The 20,379-nt window shown below is 39.2% G+C and overlaps 1 protein-coding gene across 1 annotated transcript; it reads left to right on the top strand.

Moving 5' to 3' along the window:
* The first annotated feature begins 925 nt into the window (after positions 1–925).
* LOC106743813 (tachykinin-like peptides receptor 86C) lies at positions 926–18,905 on the top strand. The gene is made up of 7 exons (XM_014618014.1): positions 926–987; positions 1,158–1,292; positions 3,904–3,984; positions 9,510–9,660; positions 10,990–11,186; positions 15,175–15,296; positions 18,328–18,905. The coding sequence occupies exons 1-7, from the start codon at positions 926–928 to the stop codon at positions 18,453–18,455; spliced, it is 876 nt and encodes a 291-aa protein (XP_014473500.1). The 3' UTR covers positions 18,456–18,905.
* Positions 18,906–20,379: the final 1,474 nt, after the last annotated feature.

Genomic DNA, 20,379 nt, shown 5'->3' with positions numbered 1-20,379 from the left:
TGAAGTGTGAGCAGGTGCATTACGCTGCCACGCGTTTCATACCCAAAACATTCGAAAAAATTTCATGGCATGAGCCAATCGATATGCCAACATCATCAGCGACTTCTCTGATTGTGATTCGGCGATCGTTCATAACCATTTCTTTCACTTTTTCCACGTTTTCATCGGTTGTTGATGTGCTGGGGCGTCCGGGGCGTTCGTCATCTTCAACGTCTTCACGGCCATCTTGGAAACGCTTATACCATTCGTAAACCCCTTGTTTACTCATAGCAGACTCATCATAGGCCTTTGTTAACATTTCACACACTTTGTTACACTTTATTTCATTTTTTACGCAAAATTTGATACAAATTCTTTGATCCATTTCTTTTAACAAACGAAAATCGCCGAGCTCATAAAAACACGTCTAACCTTAGCGGCTGCCACAGACAAAGTAAACAATGAATACAGCTGAAAATTTTATCATACGTTTGGGGCATGTATACCAACATAATAAAAAAAAAATGTTGACGATCGGACTCTCCAAACCCGCGAAATTTAAAAATTCCCATTATTTTATGAACACACCTCGTATATCGCACGTGACGCGCTGTTGTTGAATTATTAATAATCACGATTTATGATACACAATATGTTGCGTTTAATACATCGGCGATCCACCGTTCGAAAATAGCGCAGTAATTTACAAAGGCAATTTACACTTTCGCCGCACGCAGTTGCGATTTATGCCGGCGCGAAATTGATTCCCACGATTGCATTCCAGATTATTGCGTTACATGAAACAGCTATTATGCAAACTGTATGCCATTATATAGAAATCGTATTTATAACGGATATTCAGGAGGGACGGTACGAGAAAGGAGATAGAGTAACGTCTCACGTTCTTCGAAGGAACCTGATTATTTCGGGAAATAATAATAAAGAAATGTCATTCAGATTTTTAAATCTCTTCGACGGCAAGATTTTCCGCGACACCCTCGAAACAAGGTTCGGCAAAGATAAATGGTAGCATCCGAAAATTCGAATGTAAACTGTGAAAGCGAAAAGTGTCGAGCACGACGAGCGATCGATCGTCGTAAAGTTCAGTCCGATTCCGCTCGATTCCGGTTCCGACGCGAATATCGAGTAACTGTCGATTGTTATTCCGTCTGTTGCAGATACATGGCCATTATGCATCCCCTCAAGCACCGTATGTCCCGCAAGCGGACGGTAATTAGTCTAATTTTAATTTGGAGCATCTCGTCCGCACTGGCGACCCCGTGCCTTTTATATTCCACAACGACATCACGCAGGTAAGTATAAACGGCATTAAAAAGTGAATTTTGATAATCCTGAAAGTCGCGGCGAGTCGGCTCCGGTGTGTTTATGCGTGAACGTTGTCTCTCCCCTATATTATTTCACAACTATTTTTCAACACTATTTTGTAATTTTTTAAATTCATATTATCTTTCAAGTCGAGAGAGAGAAAGAGAGAGAGAAGTATAAATAGAACGGAGGGTAGCAGAACGTAATTTCCCCATCTGTCTAAACGGTAACCGATATGTTCCAATAATAATATCGAGCCCTTTCGTACGTTTCACATCCCCACGTCATTTCTTGTAACATAACAGACCGCCAGAGAGAATCGCTTGAAAAACGAATTTTTGTTTGAAGTACGTCTAGAGATAGTAGATATATCGTCTTGCGCAAGTACGGAAATTCCGGTCACGTCTACGGGAACGCATCGCATGCCATAGAACATGCCAAATCACTTACACCGCGTAATTTCCGAGAGAAAAAAGGAAGGACGCTGCATTTGCGAGTTGGCGTAGCCTGTTGAAAAAAAAACCGTCATTCGCGAGAACAAAGGAACAAAGAAGCAAAAAATTATGGTAATATTACCGGTGTCTAACTTTTCGAGAAATTTTCTTTTTCGCGCGAAAGTGTGTCGTTCCGAATACTATAGAGTCTCGTTCCTATGAGACATGCGCGCCCGTTCGACAAATTCACTTCATGAAGAAACGACAGGAAATCTGTAACCGGATTTCAGCTTGATCTTTTCAATTTGATTACGTACAACGTGCAAAGTACAGTACGTTCTTCGTCGACGATCAGTAAACAGACGCTCGCGAGGAGGCTTACGTTTTATCAGAGAGCAAGCTTTATTTCTCATAACACGCGTAAGATCAAAGCTCAAAACATGTTATTCGTTGAAACGTAGNACCCCCTTTCCCCCCCCCCCCCCCCGATTCACGGGCTCAATTACAGAGGCTTAGTCCGTGATTTATATATATTTGCCCGCATGCAATGTCATCTCCATCAATATTCATAAAATGTCTGTAGGCGTGCAAGGGTTTTATCTTCACGCGTCATTTCATAGAGGATTATTTGCCTACCATGTGATTACATGCGCTCCATTATTGAATATTTAACGTACACATCAATACATCGATATGTAAACTATTAGTACACAGAGACGAGATGTGAGTCAAGCACATTCTCGCTTTATAATTCGCCACGCTATTTGGATAAGCCGGATCGATAAAGTAAGAGTTAATCAAATTGGTATAATGCTAGTTGCAAAATTAACCGGTTTAAAACTAAAATAAAAATAACAAACGCTCTATTTAGTGATGTGTATTAACAAGAGACTACTGATCATTTTATTTGCCTGTTTGTACTTGATTAAGATAAATGAGTAATTTTCTCTTATTTTGATACGGAACATTGCGAAATTGTTCATGTGGAATATCTATCTCAATATACGTCCGCTGATTCGCTTTGCGGTCAGACGATGCTACCTCGTAGCTTCTTATCAACACCGGTGAACTTTTCCTTCCCTGTCAATTTTTTTCCTGCGTTCATCTCTTTTACTTTACTGCATTTATCTATCTTTAAAACTTATACTTCTTCAAAGAAAAAGTAAAAGAAAAGAAAAGTTCATAAAGCAAAAAAAGTCCTAGGCGACGTGTTCGTTTTATTTCTCGGGGTAAAAACGTAATTTTCGTTGAGAAGAATTTTCTCAAAAAATATCTCAGTCCTGAAGATCTTTCTGTTTATCCTACACTCTACCGCTACTACCTCGCTTAGCCTGTCTCTCCAAAGATATTTCTATCCTTTAAAGCCGATCTACGCTTCTCCAATGGTGCGTCTGTGTACGCTTAAAAAAGAAAAAAAGAGAGAAAAAATCGACTCTATATTTTCATGAATAATTTTTGATCGAGTTTAATAAGAGGAAAACCGCGCTTTGGTATGCGATGAATAACGCATTATATTGCGCAGTAAATTTCGCACCGCGAAAAACGTCAATCGGCACTCGCAATTTCACTTCATGTGTGTGTACGCACGAATATAAATTTAAGCGCGCCTAATTCAAAACAAGCACATCGATTCGCCGGAGTCGCATTTCAAATGGAAATTTAAAATGGAAATGATACGAGCACAAAACCGACGTTTTCTTCCTTCTTTATATTATTATCGCATTTCCTTCTTGTTAGGTTTCCATGGAAAGTAAGATTCATACTTGCTACCTTGCTTGTATCTCATGGCGAGCCCGAAATCCGTTTCGTATGTTGCTCGCGCAGTCAATGTTCCGTATGGGTAGTTTCCACCCTCAGATTGCTTTTCTTCTTACCCTCCGGATACGATCGCTGAATGCCTCTCCCCCTCCCCCGCCCCTCTCGATTTTGAAAGCACTCAACAACAGACCCGAGAAACTTCCAAGAAACCCTTATTGATTGATATTTGAAGATGCGAGGAGCATATTTTGATAATGGTTTCGATAAGCTTAGCAGATTCTTTCCGCCGACGAATAATATTCATTGTACCCATCTGCGGTCTTATTCAACTTGAGTCATGCAAGTCGATAAACGGAGGAAAAAGGAGGGAAAAAAGGGGAAGGAACTAATACACAGTCAATTGCAGATATTCGAACGGTACAAGCAGAGTCTCCTGTTACTTGTTGTGGCCCGACGGCGGGTATCTGCATAGTAAAACGGAATATACGTAAGTAGCAAGCTACATCCTACCGAAAACCATTCTTCCAAGCGGCCGGAATTCGCAGTTGTAGAAACGGTTGCGGAAATATGTGAGTCTACGGAAACTCAGAACTCAGAATTTGCGTCGGACGCTTTTTAAAGATCGCTCTGAACGATTTCTAATTCGCGAACGTAATTTGCAAGGCAGTGTATTTTTCCGTAATTTTACACGCTGCAAAATAAAGAGTAATACGCTTAGAAATTCACGGGTGTGCCGTAAGCTTAAACTGTGCGGGAGACGCATACGTCCGCGAGTGTAATATCGATTCTTCTCAAGTCTCCGATAGAAACGGAACTCCGTCGCGAATTACAATCTGAAGCGGAGAGGCTTAACGGAAAAGAGCGCGGCATGTGAAATCGCGTGCGGAAAGAAGTCCCAAAGCGAACTGTGCATTCCGGCCGCGATTCGCCATTACAAATGCGAAAGCGATCGAATCGACGATTGCCCTAAGAAGGTAGGAACAGGAAGTTGCCAGGTCATCTGCCATCAGCATATCACCAGGGAATGATAAGAGTTCGACTTAATTAGAGCGGTCGCGTCTGATCCTGTGCGGACGCTGAGTTGTTTACGTCAAGTGGGAGTCGTTAGCAATTAAGAGTCTAATCGCAGCCCCTGCCGCACATAAGTCATTTACGTTTGAGACAAGATGTCGAAATCACGAAGAAGCATCAACGACGGTGCGAATGAATTAACGTGCGGCTGCAAACAACGCTCGTGGAGCTAAGCGGGCGGCTTTTAGGATTTTCGAGTTCTTTGATGCCGAAGATCGAGGAATTTTGTTCAAATTTCATTAGACGAAGAAACGATATCCCACACGGATACTGCATTAAATTCCTAATGCTCAGAACAAAACGTATTGCATCTAAAACCTCCGTTCGATTTTCCGCTTCCGTTTACATTTTCCATCCGGACAAGACGACAAAGCATAATTCGATGATTCGAATCTTCCACCGAATGAATAGCGTTTCAAGATTGGGAAGAGTTAAGCCGCTTCTAAAGCTAAATGCTATTCATCCATTGTTTCGTATTGTTCCAGAAGCAAAATCGATTTAAAGCGCGTGTTATATCGCCCGGCGGGAAGAGAAAAAGGTCGGAAAGGAAGAACAGATGTAATACGCAGAAAGGCAATATTAAATACGTATAAGGCTTTTCTACTCCGCGCGGACAGTGAACAAGGTGAAATCTTACTTAAATGACAGGACTAAATTCGAGGCTTTTCTCTTTACTCAAATATTGGACTGGCGCATTCGTGTGTGTGCGATGGCATAGTGGCGATAACAACATATATGTAGAAAAAAATAGATAGAAACAATATAAAAAATATAAAAGTTCTCGAATCGTTTTTTGTTGTAAAACTGTGACCTCCTTATTTTAACGATCTTTGATCTCAATCGAGAAGTTGTATTCTTAATATAACACGGACGTTAACCGTCCTTACGGTTTACGCTCAGTTTTTCAAGTTCTTTCGTCGAAAATTAATACGATTTACGGTTAAGCATACACTGCATTACACGTTTCAACACTCTGAGTGTTGAAATTCAACACTCGCCATATCTCATTGAAATTCACCGACGTCCAAGTCCGATCCACCCACGTCTAGCAAGGTACACGACGAGGGCACTCTGGGCTACGTTGCTTCGCTTCAGGAAGTCTGTGATGTTCACCTACTGCATCGCTCGTGTGCACTTCATTTCATTGCATTCGCGACGCGATTAATATTTATATTTTAACGGCATCCGACAAATATATCACGCCACTATTTTAGCGCGAAGTTTTTACTTGCCGCGATACGAAAACCATGAATTCATGGAAGACAAAATCGGAACTTGCAAATTCGCTCGTTGAATATCTATCGTTGAATATCTACCGTAGCATCGTCACGCATCCCTGTGCTTCGAAAACATCCTCGCGGCGCGATAAATTGTTTTATCGATGACGCTCGAGTCGAAATTTCGATTTTACGTTGAGCTTGCCGCGCGAAATTACGTTGGGCTGCAACGCTCCATCGCGACATTGAATTCAATCTTACGAGATTCACATCCGCTTCCGGGATATAATCGTAATTAGTAATAAATGCATACAAGCGCGGAACATTTGATACGTTAATGACGGCGACAACGGCAAAATTAATCAACGAATGCGAAACAACTGTTGATTTCCACTCACGGTGGCGCAATTCTGAAGCGTGTTATGCACAGCTTTAAATGGTAATACAAAATCGCGCTGAATGAACAGCTCTATAATAATTCAGAACTTGAATTAAATGTAAGAGTGAACAAGTGAAATATCGCGTAATCATGTTCACCGAAAGATTAAGAACAGCTGTTAAAAATGGAGTATCCAATGTATTGGAAAACAAAAAAAAACTATAACCAGTTAGATATGGTTTTTTGTACATCAATTCAATTGTCAAAAAGGACAGCATATACGATAATATACTTTTCTTCTCCATAAATATCTGATACACGCATTCCAAAAAGTGATCCTGCGATTGTTTCAAGTTGTACATATCGTCCAACGGGGCATATATGTAAAAATTCGCATGCAACGAGCGAGTTAAATCGTATTGATTTCGACGAAATTTTGTAAAGCTCACCACTTTAAATTCTCGTGCTCATTGTTTTTCTTGTGACTCACCGAACCACTTCGAGGTCAGGATCAGCCATGCTCTGTCGCAGAAAATTTGAAATAAAAACAGAAACAACTTGGTTAGTTAGATTCAGACATTTGACTTAACAAACAAGTGGGCAAGTGAGTCGATTAACCCTTTGTGCCCATAATGCAAATCATTCGGAAAACTATATTCTCTCGATCATAAAGGGCTATAAATATACACAGGAGATTTGCGAACCTACCGTCGAGCTGACCCTGCTCAGCCCGAACCAGACCTTCGGTGCTGCATCAGCATCCATCGGAATTGTAATTGCTGTCGCGGTTTGGTCGCAAGCTTTCCTAAATCCGTCGGATCTGAAACAAAAAGATAATTTCTCTATTAGAAGATATAAAGAGATTATCCGACTTGACGAAACGGAAGACATGTGCGATATCGAAAAAACACGAAGTTCAACTGATTTTCTTTAAATCCGATTAAAATGTAACATAGTGATCGCCTATTAAATTCCTCAGGGTCACCGCTGCTCATGATTGTCCCAGCACGACAATTACACGCATAAAGTAACATAATTGATCTCACCGATGTTCCGGTCGATTTAAAAAAAAATGCGCAAAGCAGTCCGGTGTATTCATTACGGCGCGTCAGACTTTTATGGCAGTTTTAAATCGAAAATCTTGCTATGTTATTGTTTCGAAAGTCGCGCGGCCTTCGGCGTAACGATACCTGTAGGTTTGTTTTGTATTCGTTGACTATGAATGAGGTGTCCTTGAATTTTCCATCTCGATAACGTGTTCTGAGATTTTTTATCAGGATCGATAATCTTAAGTACGAAAATATCACGGTCACGGTATTTCTCGAAAACCGTGTGATTATAAAGTTTTAATTTTTTTTATTATAATATGATATATTTTTTATGATATGTATATATTCTTTTTTATAAATGGAACATTGAACATATCAAAACACATCGAAACTTTCGTTTATCGAATAATCCGAAAACTTGAAGTCGTTAGTACGATGCATCCACTTTTTACGAAGAACATCGTATGACGCCGGAGTTTATACGGCAGATAGCACTGTTTCTATATTTACCTACGAAACGTCTCTAAGTTGGGTTTAACAACGGATGTAGTAGTTTGGATACACGTAACGTGCAATTGCATAATTTAAAATAACTCAGTAGGTAGCGACGTGCAGTGCAGCCACACAATGCCAAAATAGTAGTCCAAGTTCCGCATGCAATTTAACTTATCTGGCAATCATGGCTTTCGTGCGTACTCGAGAACTGAGACTCCAGATTCTGTTTGCAAGAGTATGGTCGAATTCGCGCGTTGCCTCCTTTGTCGGAACACGAAGCGACGGAATATTTCGGTGAGACGCAAAAAAGTAAAGCAACAGGATATTTAAAGTGGTCTCGAGCTTGTTATACCAAACGCTAATTGACAGGGAAGACTGGGACAGGTTGAAATAAGAAGGTTAGTTGGTAAAACGTTTCATTTTTATACTTATTGTGAAAAAAACAAAGTGTATAACAAAATGCGAAAGGAGCTGCAAGATGTTCCTTTCAGAATATAAGTACTAGTCTCTAATTTTCATTAAAATCGGAAAAATATTACGGTTAACAAAAAGAAAAATCTGTTTTGAAACCAGCCGAGTAAATTTTCGAACGTCTCGAAATTTTATCTTAACATTCTCTATCGTGACTGGATAAATCTAAATAATGTAATTAGTTAGAATGAAGTTCTACAATTGTATGATATATTTTGTGTAATAAAAGTAATGTTCATTGATGAAATTATTAAAATCAAAGAAATGAGTGAATGGAGCAGGTTGGGAAATTAATTAATTAATGAAATTAATTCAATGTAATGCACAAGTACAGCTGATTTTCGCGCACGTCAACCGGCAATCGAAATGTGCTTTATAACATATTGTCTATTATACAATTATCGACAGAGAAATTAAAATCAGCAAGTATCTTCACAGTTATTTGTATTGTTTTAAACTACAAACGCACATCGATTAATTAACATTATGAATAGTAGAATTGCTGTCAGTCTTGTTGAAGACTGCATGGCTGAGATTGTTTACATCAAACAAATTGCTTTAAACGTATATACATTTTTCTCAAAGTACATAATTATATTTATTATATATAATGTTAACCTGCCCCGGGCTACTTTCAAACTTACCCCAGTATCGGAACAGTTTCGCACAGATGTTCCATGTTGGCATTTTAGTTATTACGAAACTATACAGACAAAACTATACAGAATATATAAAATTTCTGGTTGCATAAAAATACAGAGGAAGGTTGTCGCTATTATCGTTGTTTATTCAACCACAACAATTAGTCCTTTTCTGAAAAGTTTTAACAGTTTTAATCAAAATTCTGAAGTTACTAAACCTGCCCCGGTCTATTCTACATGTGAAACATGCGTGAAAAAGAGACAGAACTGTTTTAATTAACTACTAATTGATCGTCGAATTTTTAACTATCATCGGGCTGAGTGGCCGCGCGATTAAAAGTTGAATTTTCCACCCCGAGAAAAAAGCTTTTTTAATGCGAGCGATTAGGCGAGGAAACGATAAAGTTTTTATTGCGTGAGTTTCCGTCTTTCGTATATCGTATATCTGAACGCGTAACTTTATTAGGGATGAAAGATTATCAATTTGTCGTATGGCCGTTATATTGCTGCACCGCCTGTCGAGCGCAGATAGCCTCAGTTAGCACAACTAGATTCCTCCTCCTCTTTCTTGAGTGATCGTCTTCGTCGTGAACGCAGGTGCATCTTATGAGACAAGTTACGACTTTAATAAAACTCCCTGTAATAATAGCGTCTTTACTGGCGTTTCACATAAATCGTTTATTCTACAGCTACAATCTCCTATTCCTGGCTGTAACGTATCTGATTCCTATGACAGTGATGAGTGTGTGTTACGCGTTGATGGGTCGGGAGTTATGCGGCTCTAGATCTATCGGCGAAGTCACTCATAACCAGAGGGAATCGATGAAATCGAAACGCAAGGTATGACGTTAATCTCTGTCACGTTGTGGTCGTTTAAACAAGGCCTCGCTATGTGTATTGCGTCCGCGCAAGCGACTGAAAGAAAGCGTGTTGTAAACGAGGGTAAGGTGCGAGTAAATATTTTAAAACGTCGTCACCGATTCTCTCGTTTTATCGTATCAATTCTGAACAATCTTGCAGAAAGACAATCCGAATTGAAATTTTGGCCCTATGTTAAACCTTTGATTCTGTAATACAGTTAGGAGTTTAGATAGCAAAATAGATTCAATTTCAATTCTAATAATATAATTATACTCCTACTTTGACTGCGATGATGTCTTAAATTTCCGTTTTCGCCGTTTTAGCGTAAAAATGGATTATTAAAGGTAGTATTAAAATTCAATTTGTAGAATTAAAGGTTCGGAATAAAAATTAGAAAATGTTGTCAAATGTTATCAATATTATCAAAGCAAGTTTTTATTAGTCTGTGAGCCGTCTAATTAGGTGCGAATAATCCTTAAAAACATCCTTAATCAAAGTAACATTAAAATTTCGACTTGGGAAAAACCTGACGAAATTTGGAAAAATAAACTGTAACGCGTAAAAAATGTATAAGTAGAAGATCCGCAAAATTCAATTATTTGAGGATTTCAGAACATACCAAAGCTCCAGCAAACTAGACCATTGCAACTTGTAAATCGGTTTGCGGATTCGCCTGGAATTCATCCGCACTCTAATCGAAAGTTTCTGCGATTGACTATTTTAAAATGAAAAAGAAACGAAAGAAGAACGGGTATAAGAATGCATTTTTAATTATGTAAATCAGAGTACATGATTCCACACTTTTCCAAAATTTTCGTTTTCCTTTTGTAGGCTAAGTACTTATCGGACCGCCCTCGTATGCCGAGGAAACGCGCCTATAAGCGAAAAGTTCAGAACAATATTCCCTATTAAGTCCTCTTTAATACCTTTACTTAACACTACTGTGCACATTACAATGCGTAAAGTTGCATATAAGTTTCGAGATTAGGTGCGAATAATTGCAACAATAAGCGGTTCTCGCAAACATTGTTATTGTGTAACGACGAAGGCAAAGTGAACGCGTTAAATTTCACTCAGCGAGATTCGCTCAGCAGTTGTTATCTCCGATTCAACTGCAGTCCGAGCGTAAACGCAATTTCGAGAAAGTGCACATAAAATCTTCTGCAAATTAAAAAAACATCTGATTAAGCGTTTGTAAAATTTTTTTAGCCGATGAACCTACTTGCGACCTGACGAATTTTTGCAAGTCTTTAACAAAACACACACTTTGTACCAGATTTTCTACAATATTTTTTTCATTCTCTACAGGTCGTGAAAATGTTCAGCATAGTGGTGACAATATTTGCAGTGTGCTGGTTGCCATATCAGGGATTCTTCATTTTCGTGTACCATTATCGTCACATCGCGGAGAGTAGTTACGTTCAACACATATACTTAAGCTTTTATTGGCTCGCCATGTCCAACTCTATGGTCAACCCGATCATATATTACTGGATGAATAACAGGTATGGCATTCATTCTTGTCTAACATAGATAATGTTTTAAAACTTTTCCTTAACCGCAGCCGCTGCTTTTTCTAGAAATATCTAATTTCATATTCTAGAAATATATTATTTCTAGAAATATATAATTTCACATTCGTAATATTCTCTCCTTGAAATATTTCGCTCATACTTTGAAACCAGATAATTTGCCGAAAAGTGAAATTAAACAAAATTAATTTGTTATACCTCGAAATCGATAAATTAAATGTCGGAGCAGAGTTCGAGGTTAATTTCGTTCCCGGGTAAAATACCGATAGGTTGGCACGTCCGCGACGGGATCAATATCACGACGGAGTGAAACGAAAACACATACGCGACGAGAGCTTTCTCTCCTCGCGCCGGCATTAAACTGATTGAATCCGGACTTCATATATTAGATGAGAATTACGTAAGTCCTTGTAATATCCAATCGAACGTAATGCCTCGAAAAACTAAACAACTCTCGGGATTACGCGAAATATTCTCCGACAGTTTCAAAGGGCGAGGGGGCGGAGTTGAGTTCGAGGAGGATTAATGTTGTCGAAAATATAATTTCTTATCCCGAAATTTCTTCCCGCGAACTTTCCAGTGAAATAATGCGGTCGCGTCGCGCCGGTCTAATTAATAAAACAATACATAAAAGTGATCATAAATTACAAAATCGTCCTCTCAAAGCATTACGATTACATGCTGAATCTGAATAATACAAAGTCATCCGGTGGTTCCGCGTCTCCACTTCTTAATCAATAACGAGAGGGTCGGCATCGATCCATCGGTTAACCGCGGAGAGTTTCGGTTTGCGATCGAATTACGCATTTATACGTTTGCATGCCGGTTGACGACAGTCTAAGTATTTCGATCCGGCTAGCCTTTACACTCCGAAAGCCGAATACGATCGTTGAACACGCACGATATGAACGGGACATCAGACTCGTACTTCTCTTTCATTGTACCCAGAAGAGACCTTGTTATCGTTTATACCTTTAGACGACCTTATTAGTACCGGAGAGACATTCGATTCCCTGTGTCGACGTTGACTTTATGTGCGTCATTTCTAATACGAGATAATCGTAAACGACCAAGGGGAATAAGTGAAAAAGATTTAATTTTTTGTAATCCACTCTCAATCTCTCTCCTCTTTCGGAGAAAAATATAAGACAGAGACATTCCCACGCAATCGCATGCGGCAGTTAAGAAACAATGGCGAAACAGTTCGAATATCCTTTAGAAAGGGATGCTTTCGAAACATTTCGAGCGGAAATTTAATCGTTAAATTTGTTATTTCTTATAATCAGAGAGCACACAAAAATGATCTCGTGACTATTTCGCATTCAAGTCAAATCACGCGGGAATATTTCTTCGCATTTATCTCATGTTCTTAGATTCTATACAAATCGCGAGAAAACGATATTATCTCATGGAAAAATTCGCAAGAAGATGTAGGAAAGAAAGAATATAGAGAAAGAAGAGAGAGAATATATAAGATATTTACCCTTAAATTTTTAATACTCTTAAATTTTTTGTGGTTCAAACAAATTTTTCTGCCGTCATTATGTTAACAAATCGTTGTTCTAAGAAAATTTGTTTTCTCCCTGAACCTATATTTCAACAACGGGGAAACGTACTTCGGTAAACTGCTCGGAGCATCGCTAAGTGTTACTTGGCACTTTGCTCCGGGACAGTCAATTGGTTAAACTCGAAGTGCGATACCTTCTACAGTGGAAGTGCAATAATATCGGGCGTACTATTTGCATTCTCCGCCGTTGTATATTCAACGACCACTGTACACAATTCCACTGGGCGATATACAATAGAACAACACATGAAACCCAATTATCATTCCACTAAAATGATATGTACAACATTGACCAGTGGATATCATTGACATTGGCAGTAAAATGGCCGTTATATACGATGAGTAACTCATTAACCGCACATTTTACGTGAGCCCGCGCGTCGGTTTTTATTAATGTTTACCGCTTTGATCCGGTTTCATTCGCCGCCAGCATGAATCCGCGTAACAAGCAAGCGCGAGTTCCATTTTTTGCTTTCGATATCGAATTTGCAGGTCGTGTCACCAAAAAAAGGGGTGCAGAGATGCGGATTTTCGAGATATAAAAACGCGCTATTGTTAAATGTATCGTTTGGCGCGATATTTGTCGAGCTGACACGAAGACGATGTCACTGTATCCTTTCATTCTTTCATTGAAAACTGAGACGGCCAAATAATCGATGGATTTAATAGTTACAGAGAGGTTATGGTCCTTCGTGTATACACTCGGTCCGTTTGCTATATCAATCAAGTATTTGCACATTTGTATTAGGTTGTTACAAAAGTTTTGTCAGTTTCTTGTATGTATTTCTTTGCAGTTGATTTTCTATTAGTCTTTGGTGGTCTTTGGTCTCAAATTCCTGATTAAAAAACTGACAGAACTTTTGTAACAATTTAATAAACCCCGTTACATCGGGACTATTTCTCAAAGAGGATTACTCGCTATCAAACGATTGGGACATATAATGGATTCAGAAGAGAAAGAGAAGAGAGAAAAAAAGTTGTACACAAAAAGAATATAGTATACAAATAGAGAATTTTTCTCTCTAAATACATTTTTCTCTCAATAACTACCGCGTTATCTGAAATTGGTATATTTTCTGTGTATTGTCTTCGTGATATCAATTAAATTAAAAGACTATCGACGCTCGACTATTGAAAGTGACTGATATAGATCCTTTTAATGGTCTCGTTAAAAATTTAGTCAACAATCTTTTCAAGTGGTATTGTCACTCGTTAATAATGTTGCTCAGCAAAAATGTAACATTTGCGCATAATATTGATAGATCTGAGTAGCGATTAATAAATCAAATCAATTCCGGAGATGTAGGAAGATATTTATAATGATGCACAAAAAAAATTAATCTTAAATCAATTATAGTTATTCTCATATAGATTTATATAAGATATAAAATGTAAGATTTTCAACCATGATTTGATCAAATTTGTATTAGTGCAAATATTACTTACATTCAATTCAAAACTAAAAATCTAAGAATATTATCATATTTTTGCTTATATATGAGAATATCTATCACTGATTTAAAACCATTTTTTTCTGTATAAGTGTATACGAATAAAGTTTCTTTCCCAATTAATTTCGAACGAAATTCGTGTTGACGGCATTAAAGCTTTAAATACTAAATATTCCAAAGATCAACAATTCCACTATAGGAAAGTGGGGCTTCTCTTCATCTCCCTGGAGAGTGTTATAAACGAGCCGTCAAAACTCAGCACTCAAGTCAAGTAAGAAAGAAGATCGTTTGCCCGGATTGTGCCCATGAAATTCAATCAATTCTACGTGCCACCATACCACATTGATAACTTAAGTTAAAGAAAAAAAAAAGAAACCAACTTTCTTTGATTATTTCAACACGCTCGAAAGAGGAAAGAGGAAAAGAGAAGCCGTCGTCTCGAAGCTTATCTTGAAAAGAGCTTTGGAAATTTTAACTTCCGGCCCGTGATAAATCTTCGTCCAATTGATTAGCACTTCGCTGCTCCACTTTAAGAAATCACGGTCAGAATTCTCAAATATCGACATGTTATTTTAGTATAAAATATCAAAGAAGAAAGATTAAAATGAAATATATGCAACCATCAAGTAATAATAATTTTCATTTTTCTTGTTTATTTATGTTAATATTAACATATTTTGCACCATTTTATTGCTTTCTGCGTATCTTTTGTTTATCGAGGTTAAACTTGAAAAAATTTTTTTTAATTTTAAATTAAAAAATTTTTTTCTCGCTCAAAGATCGCTCCAAATATCATCCACATCCGGAAATACGTACTCGGGACTTCAAGCGAGCGCGAAACGGACTTGAGCTGCGTAAACAAAGCTATTGTTCGCCGCGTTTCAACGCACCACCAACGTGCGTTGGCGTTACAGTCACATACGAACGCATTAAACTGTTTCAGGTTTCGAGTTTACTTTCAATTAGTAATCTGTAAGTGCTGTCGTGCGATAGGTCATACGAACGCGAGAAGCCGCGAAATGCAGGAGCTGACGGGATTTCAACGTTCGGTGGCCTGCAATTCGGGTAAGTATCCATTATTCTTGCTCGATCCGCACAACGACATCGAGCTGGTGACGCGTATTACCGGGCGTTTTCATCTCACATTCGCGCTTAACTCATTCGAGTGAGTCTCCTCGCAATTTTATTTCACATGTCCGTCAAACGGAATGAGATATCTTTGGCGATTCTGTGTCGCTCGTCTATCGTTTCGAAACGAGTGTTCCGTTACAATGACAATCCTTAAGCTCGTTGCACGACGGACATATTATCGATATTATTTCAACGAAATTCAGGAGCGAACTTCTCCAGCGCATCTATTGTTCACCAAGTATGATTTTCTGCGCCCACGAGGGATTGAAGGAAAGAGAGAGAAAGAAAACGAGAAGGTGAGTGTTTCCGTGTCTCGACACTACATCATCCAATTATATTCGCCGTCTGAGAATATTAAAACTATGTTGGTCGTTATTAGCTACGCGAGAATTCTTAATGAGCCGAGGAGACAACAGCAATTCGTCGAATTATTTCATTTAAAGCGTCGGAGGCAAACAGCATCGTTTCCTCGCGCAGTACCCTATTCCAAAAGGTCACGCTGGGTGATATTGGGGCGCAAGTTTCTCGTGTGAGACTGCAAGGGAGTTAAATCCTATAGCATATATACCGTCAACTAAGCATTCCGACAAAGTTCGAAGTTCGGCAGTTGAGGACCGGGAGAGGAGAGAGACAGTCTGTTCGTTCGAGGTGAACCCCTTGTTCCTCACCCCGTCTTACAGCGAGATATCGTCGTACGACGGGGTGATAAAGGGACGAGAACGTGCCACTCCTCTCTCTCTCTCTCTCTCTCTCTCTCTCTTTCTTTCTCTCTCTCTATCTATCTATTTATCTCTCTTGAAGTGCCTATTTCCGGCTTTCTGCTGGCCCACGGCCATCCTTAAAGCGTATGGAAGTACTTAATCTATATTTATGCTAGTCGTCAGTTAAATCGTTTGTTTCTGATCTCTTTGGAAATAGAACGTTACTTAGACTAAGAGGATAAACGATTATTTCCATATGGCACTTGCTATTCGCCTCGCTGCGCAAGAGAACATCGCCTACGCGGGGAAACATCGCCGTCAATGCGGATCAAGCTGAATGCACGAGCCAAGATGTCAATAGTCATCTCTTTCATCTATGCCCAATCCCGTCGAGGGTTAAATGACACCCGGCTATTGAAAGCAAGAGAAAGCCTCGGGAACTTGCTTTCAAACGGAGCAATTTTCCTTTCAGGCTCTCGATTACACGATTTCGCAGCTAATCTGGCCGCTTGTGATTCACGACCCGAACGTGTTCTTTTGCCTACCGGAGCTTCAAAATCAGGTGCAACGGGAACGATAGATTTTTGGATGAAAAAAATATAATACCACGTGTCCGAGAAGTAATTGGTCGCGCGCATGAAAAGTGTAATAATATAAACTTTCATAAATCTTCAACAAGAGCGCAGGCTCTATTCGCCCCATTTCATTCATACGATTAATTTTTAGGTCGCTCGAAAAATATTCATTATGACGCAGAAAATGGGCATCCTTTTTTATAATTTTTATACGTCATACACACACATACACAGCTGCGAGCCGAATTGTTCATTGTTTATTTAGCGCGCAACGCGCATTTATGTTGAAAAATGTTGGCGAGCGTCAAGTTTCAAGTCGCTTTATTTCCACGTCAACCGCGGAATTTCAGTCGTTCGTGAACGACGGACAGATCGCCGCGAAGATATTGTTCAATCTAATCTCATTTTGACTTACAGCAAAATCGCCACTCACGTAAGTCAGGCGAGCAGACCGCGATGTATCGGTGCTAGAGAGGTGCTCATCGATCCAACCATCATCTTCCGGAATACCATATCTCACGAGATAATAGCGGGCTCCATAGAATTTCTATGATGTCTATAGGGTGTACCGCAACGACCGATACGTGCTATTTCGAGTCTTACGTGAATAAAGTTCATTCGCGTAAACATGCGTTCGATTCCAAATCCGTGTGTAAATATATTCGTAATGTGGTAAACAACTAGCTCGTAACTCTCCTCCGGAATCACGGATATTCGGAGCTGAAGAAGATAGAAGTTTCTCCAAGATATCGGACGCTTCCGAACTGAAAAAGGCTCACCAGTAGAACGAGCGCGCGGTAGAACCAATTCGACCATCAATTTATCACTCGCAGCAGTCTCAATTTACCACCCGGTTTTTCGTATATCCCGCGACTGAATAATATAACTTCCCGATGCTCCGCTAACGTACTGCGCGATCAGAATCGATCAGAAAAATTGCGCGTAATAGAGCTGGCATTATAGAGATGCATTATATTTGTTAACCGTTTAAACGTGATAAAATAATTCGGACAACAGCAGTAATATTAAAGCAATTTAGATGAAAAACTGCATACATTCTTCAATTTCGTTTTCCACCAAATGTTCCTACTGGAGACAGTGGATATCTCGAATGATATTTATCGTTTCCTCAAGTTTCTGTCAAGGGATTGGGCCACTCTGGACGCTTGAAAACGAGGCCTATTTTTCCTAATTTATTTTAGCGAAGTGATAAAAACAAGATGGAATTCATTAAATAAATGAGTTAAATTGAATTTTAAACGTCGCTTTAGGAGCATGCTTTTAAATCGTAGAATTTAAGCTTTCGTTATTATTTTAGATATATCTACTTAAACAACGTTCAACTCATCTCTGCTTAAATCTTCATAAATTTCTATGTCTCAGTCGCTCATGGTGTTCAAACTCGTACTCTCCCTACCCATGCGCGACGTTAGTCGAGAAACTGTAACTCGCAAAATATCACAAATTTTCAAATCGGACCACTTGCATATTATTTTTAAGATTAGAAATTTTAATTTAAAGCAAAAAAATTGTCGACTGTTCAAAAGTGTCAAAGTGACCTAATCCTTTAAGTTGATGGAATGGAACTTTATTTACCCACTGTGATATGTGTCTCGGATCGCACATCATAGCGCGATAAAACGGAATCGGCAAACGTTTAACCTTGCGCATACTTCGGTTTGTTTTCAGGTCGTTACAAATCGACCTCCATCAAGTGGCGGCAGAGCATGGCGGAGAGCCAGGTACATACATTCAGGGTGAACTCCCGAACGATGTGTGAGAAACTCCAGTCTAAAGAGGATATCTCTATAATCTGAATGAAGCATTAGCTTAATCGTGCGTCTCGAGAACGACGTATCCGTACCGTCGTTAGAATCCATGTCGCGGCATCGCCAGAGCTCCTCATGACCTCTACGTGAGTTACACGACGGCGAGAGAAAACGAGAGAGAGAGAGAGAGAGAGAGAGTGTGTGTGTGGTAATAATAATCGGAATGCAATGCAGCTCTGATCGTACAATCGCTGAATGGCCAATAACAATAAGTTAACAAGTCGATCTGAGCTAAATAATAGCTCACCTCCTCGATTTTTAAAAGATATATTATTTTCTTACTGATAAATGTAAAGCTGACGCGTGCGGATGTGTATAATATGGAGAAAGTTCGATGTTATCTATAATGTTTGAATGTACATCGCAATGTAACTGTATAAATATTAACATATACACGCATACATGCATCTTGTACATTCGCGACAACATTATGTTATTCTCAGAGCCGCCGTTACTGTTCAGTTCGTATTGTGACGGCAGAATTCTGTAATTACTATGAAATAAATGTGATTTGTCCACCTGTACCAAAATGTAAACGCGTTTGGCCGATATTATTATTCCTTTAATTCTGTAAATATGATTATTCTTCACATTATATTTTGTTTATATTCCTAGTGAATTCTCTATTTTTACGTAATTATAAGAACAAAATCAACGACTGATATTACACTCGGAGACGCAAGAATATTGAAAATTCGCGATGAAGACTAAATGCAGCTATAACCCCCGTCTCTCTATTATTGAATTCTTGCCGCGATTAAAAATATCATTTACAATTACCAGTTGCTATCGCGGGGAGACATTAATTAATATCGAATTTCGTGCTTTCGCAATGTGTCTCAAAAGAATCTTACAATTACTCACGCGCAAACGTTTTAATTACGTATTTTCGTCGTAATCTCGTTCCGTCGACATATTTTCGAGCGAACCACTTAGTTACGCGGCACCACTTCGTTCTTTGACCGGAAAATTATAATTTTATATTGTGTACATGCAATATTGTTATTCTCATTAGCGCGTGCATGGAAGCTCGTTATGAACTTCGGAGGTTTGGTGACGAATTACGTCGCGCTAAAACACAACGAACGAGAACGAGATAATAATTTGTTCGGTCAGCTCGTTTTGCACGTGAAGAGTCTTGCGCGAGGAGCGTGCACACTCCCTTCCGCGAATTTCGCCAAATAAATATCATTATCTAAGTGAATTGTCGGGAACTGGAGAAAAACAAATCCTGGCTATTAATTGGTCCCGAGTACGGTTGGCGTATATAAACTGAAACGTGGACGCGCGATGCGGAAGGCACACTGTTGAAAATACTCGACGGGAAGAACAGGTGCTTTCATCATACGGTCGTATAAACAACCGCTCGCTACGTCCGCCGGAAGATTTGAATGCGCCCGGCTGTATTCATCTAGCGCCACAAGAAATGACCCGCGCGCGTTATTAAATTTAACCTGATTTTCTTACCGGTTCCCGCAATTATCTCGGAAACAGAGAATGTATTCGCTCCTAATTTCCCACTCGTTACTGCGAGCGTGTAAGCTAAATGTTTATTATCCATTTTGCGTGGAACATCCGTCATCAATTTACGCGAATCGAGGAACACGTTTGCGTTAATTAATTAATAATTAACTGCGGAATTTGAGGATTCATAGAACACAGAGTTCCGAGTGTAACGCGATTGAGATCAACATCGTTACTCTCACTCTTTAGCCTAACCTATTTTTCCTATCGACCGCGAACCAGTGCATTGCTTATCTGCGACAGGAAACGTTGCACGGTTGTTTTGAAGATACAATCGCAATAAGCTCTATTTTTACAGTCGCATCGATTCGGTGCATCACACAGGTAAGATTTTTATATTTTCTATTTTTCAGTTAATACTGAACGATTACATTTCGTCGAGAGCCAT

The sequence above is a fragment of the Dinoponera quadriceps genome, unplaced genomic scaffold, assembly GCF_001313825.1.
Source record: "Dinoponera quadriceps isolate SergipeBrazil2010 unplaced genomic scaffold, ASM131382v1 scaffold1245, whole genome shotgun sequence".
In the NCBI taxonomy this organism is placed as follows: domain Eukaryota; kingdom Metazoa; phylum Arthropoda; class Insecta; order Hymenoptera; family Formicidae; genus Dinoponera; species Dinoponera quadriceps.
This window is presented reverse-complemented; position numbering and strand designations above follow the sequence as displayed.

Excerpts from the sequence above, each read along its gene's own strand:
- LOC106743813 (XM_014618014.1), top strand. The coding sequence starts at position 926 with ATGTCATTCAGATTTTTAAATCTCTTCGACGGCAAGATTTTCCGCGAC. Across the intron at positions 3,985-9,509 it reads CATAGTAAAACGGAATATAC|CTACAATCTCCTATTCCTGG; the intron begins GTAAGTAGCAAG and ends TTTATTCTACAG. Across the intron at positions 11,187-15,174 it reads TATTACTGGATGAATAACAG|GTTTCGAGTTTACTTTCAAT; the intron begins GTATGGCATTCA and ends AAACTGTTTCAG.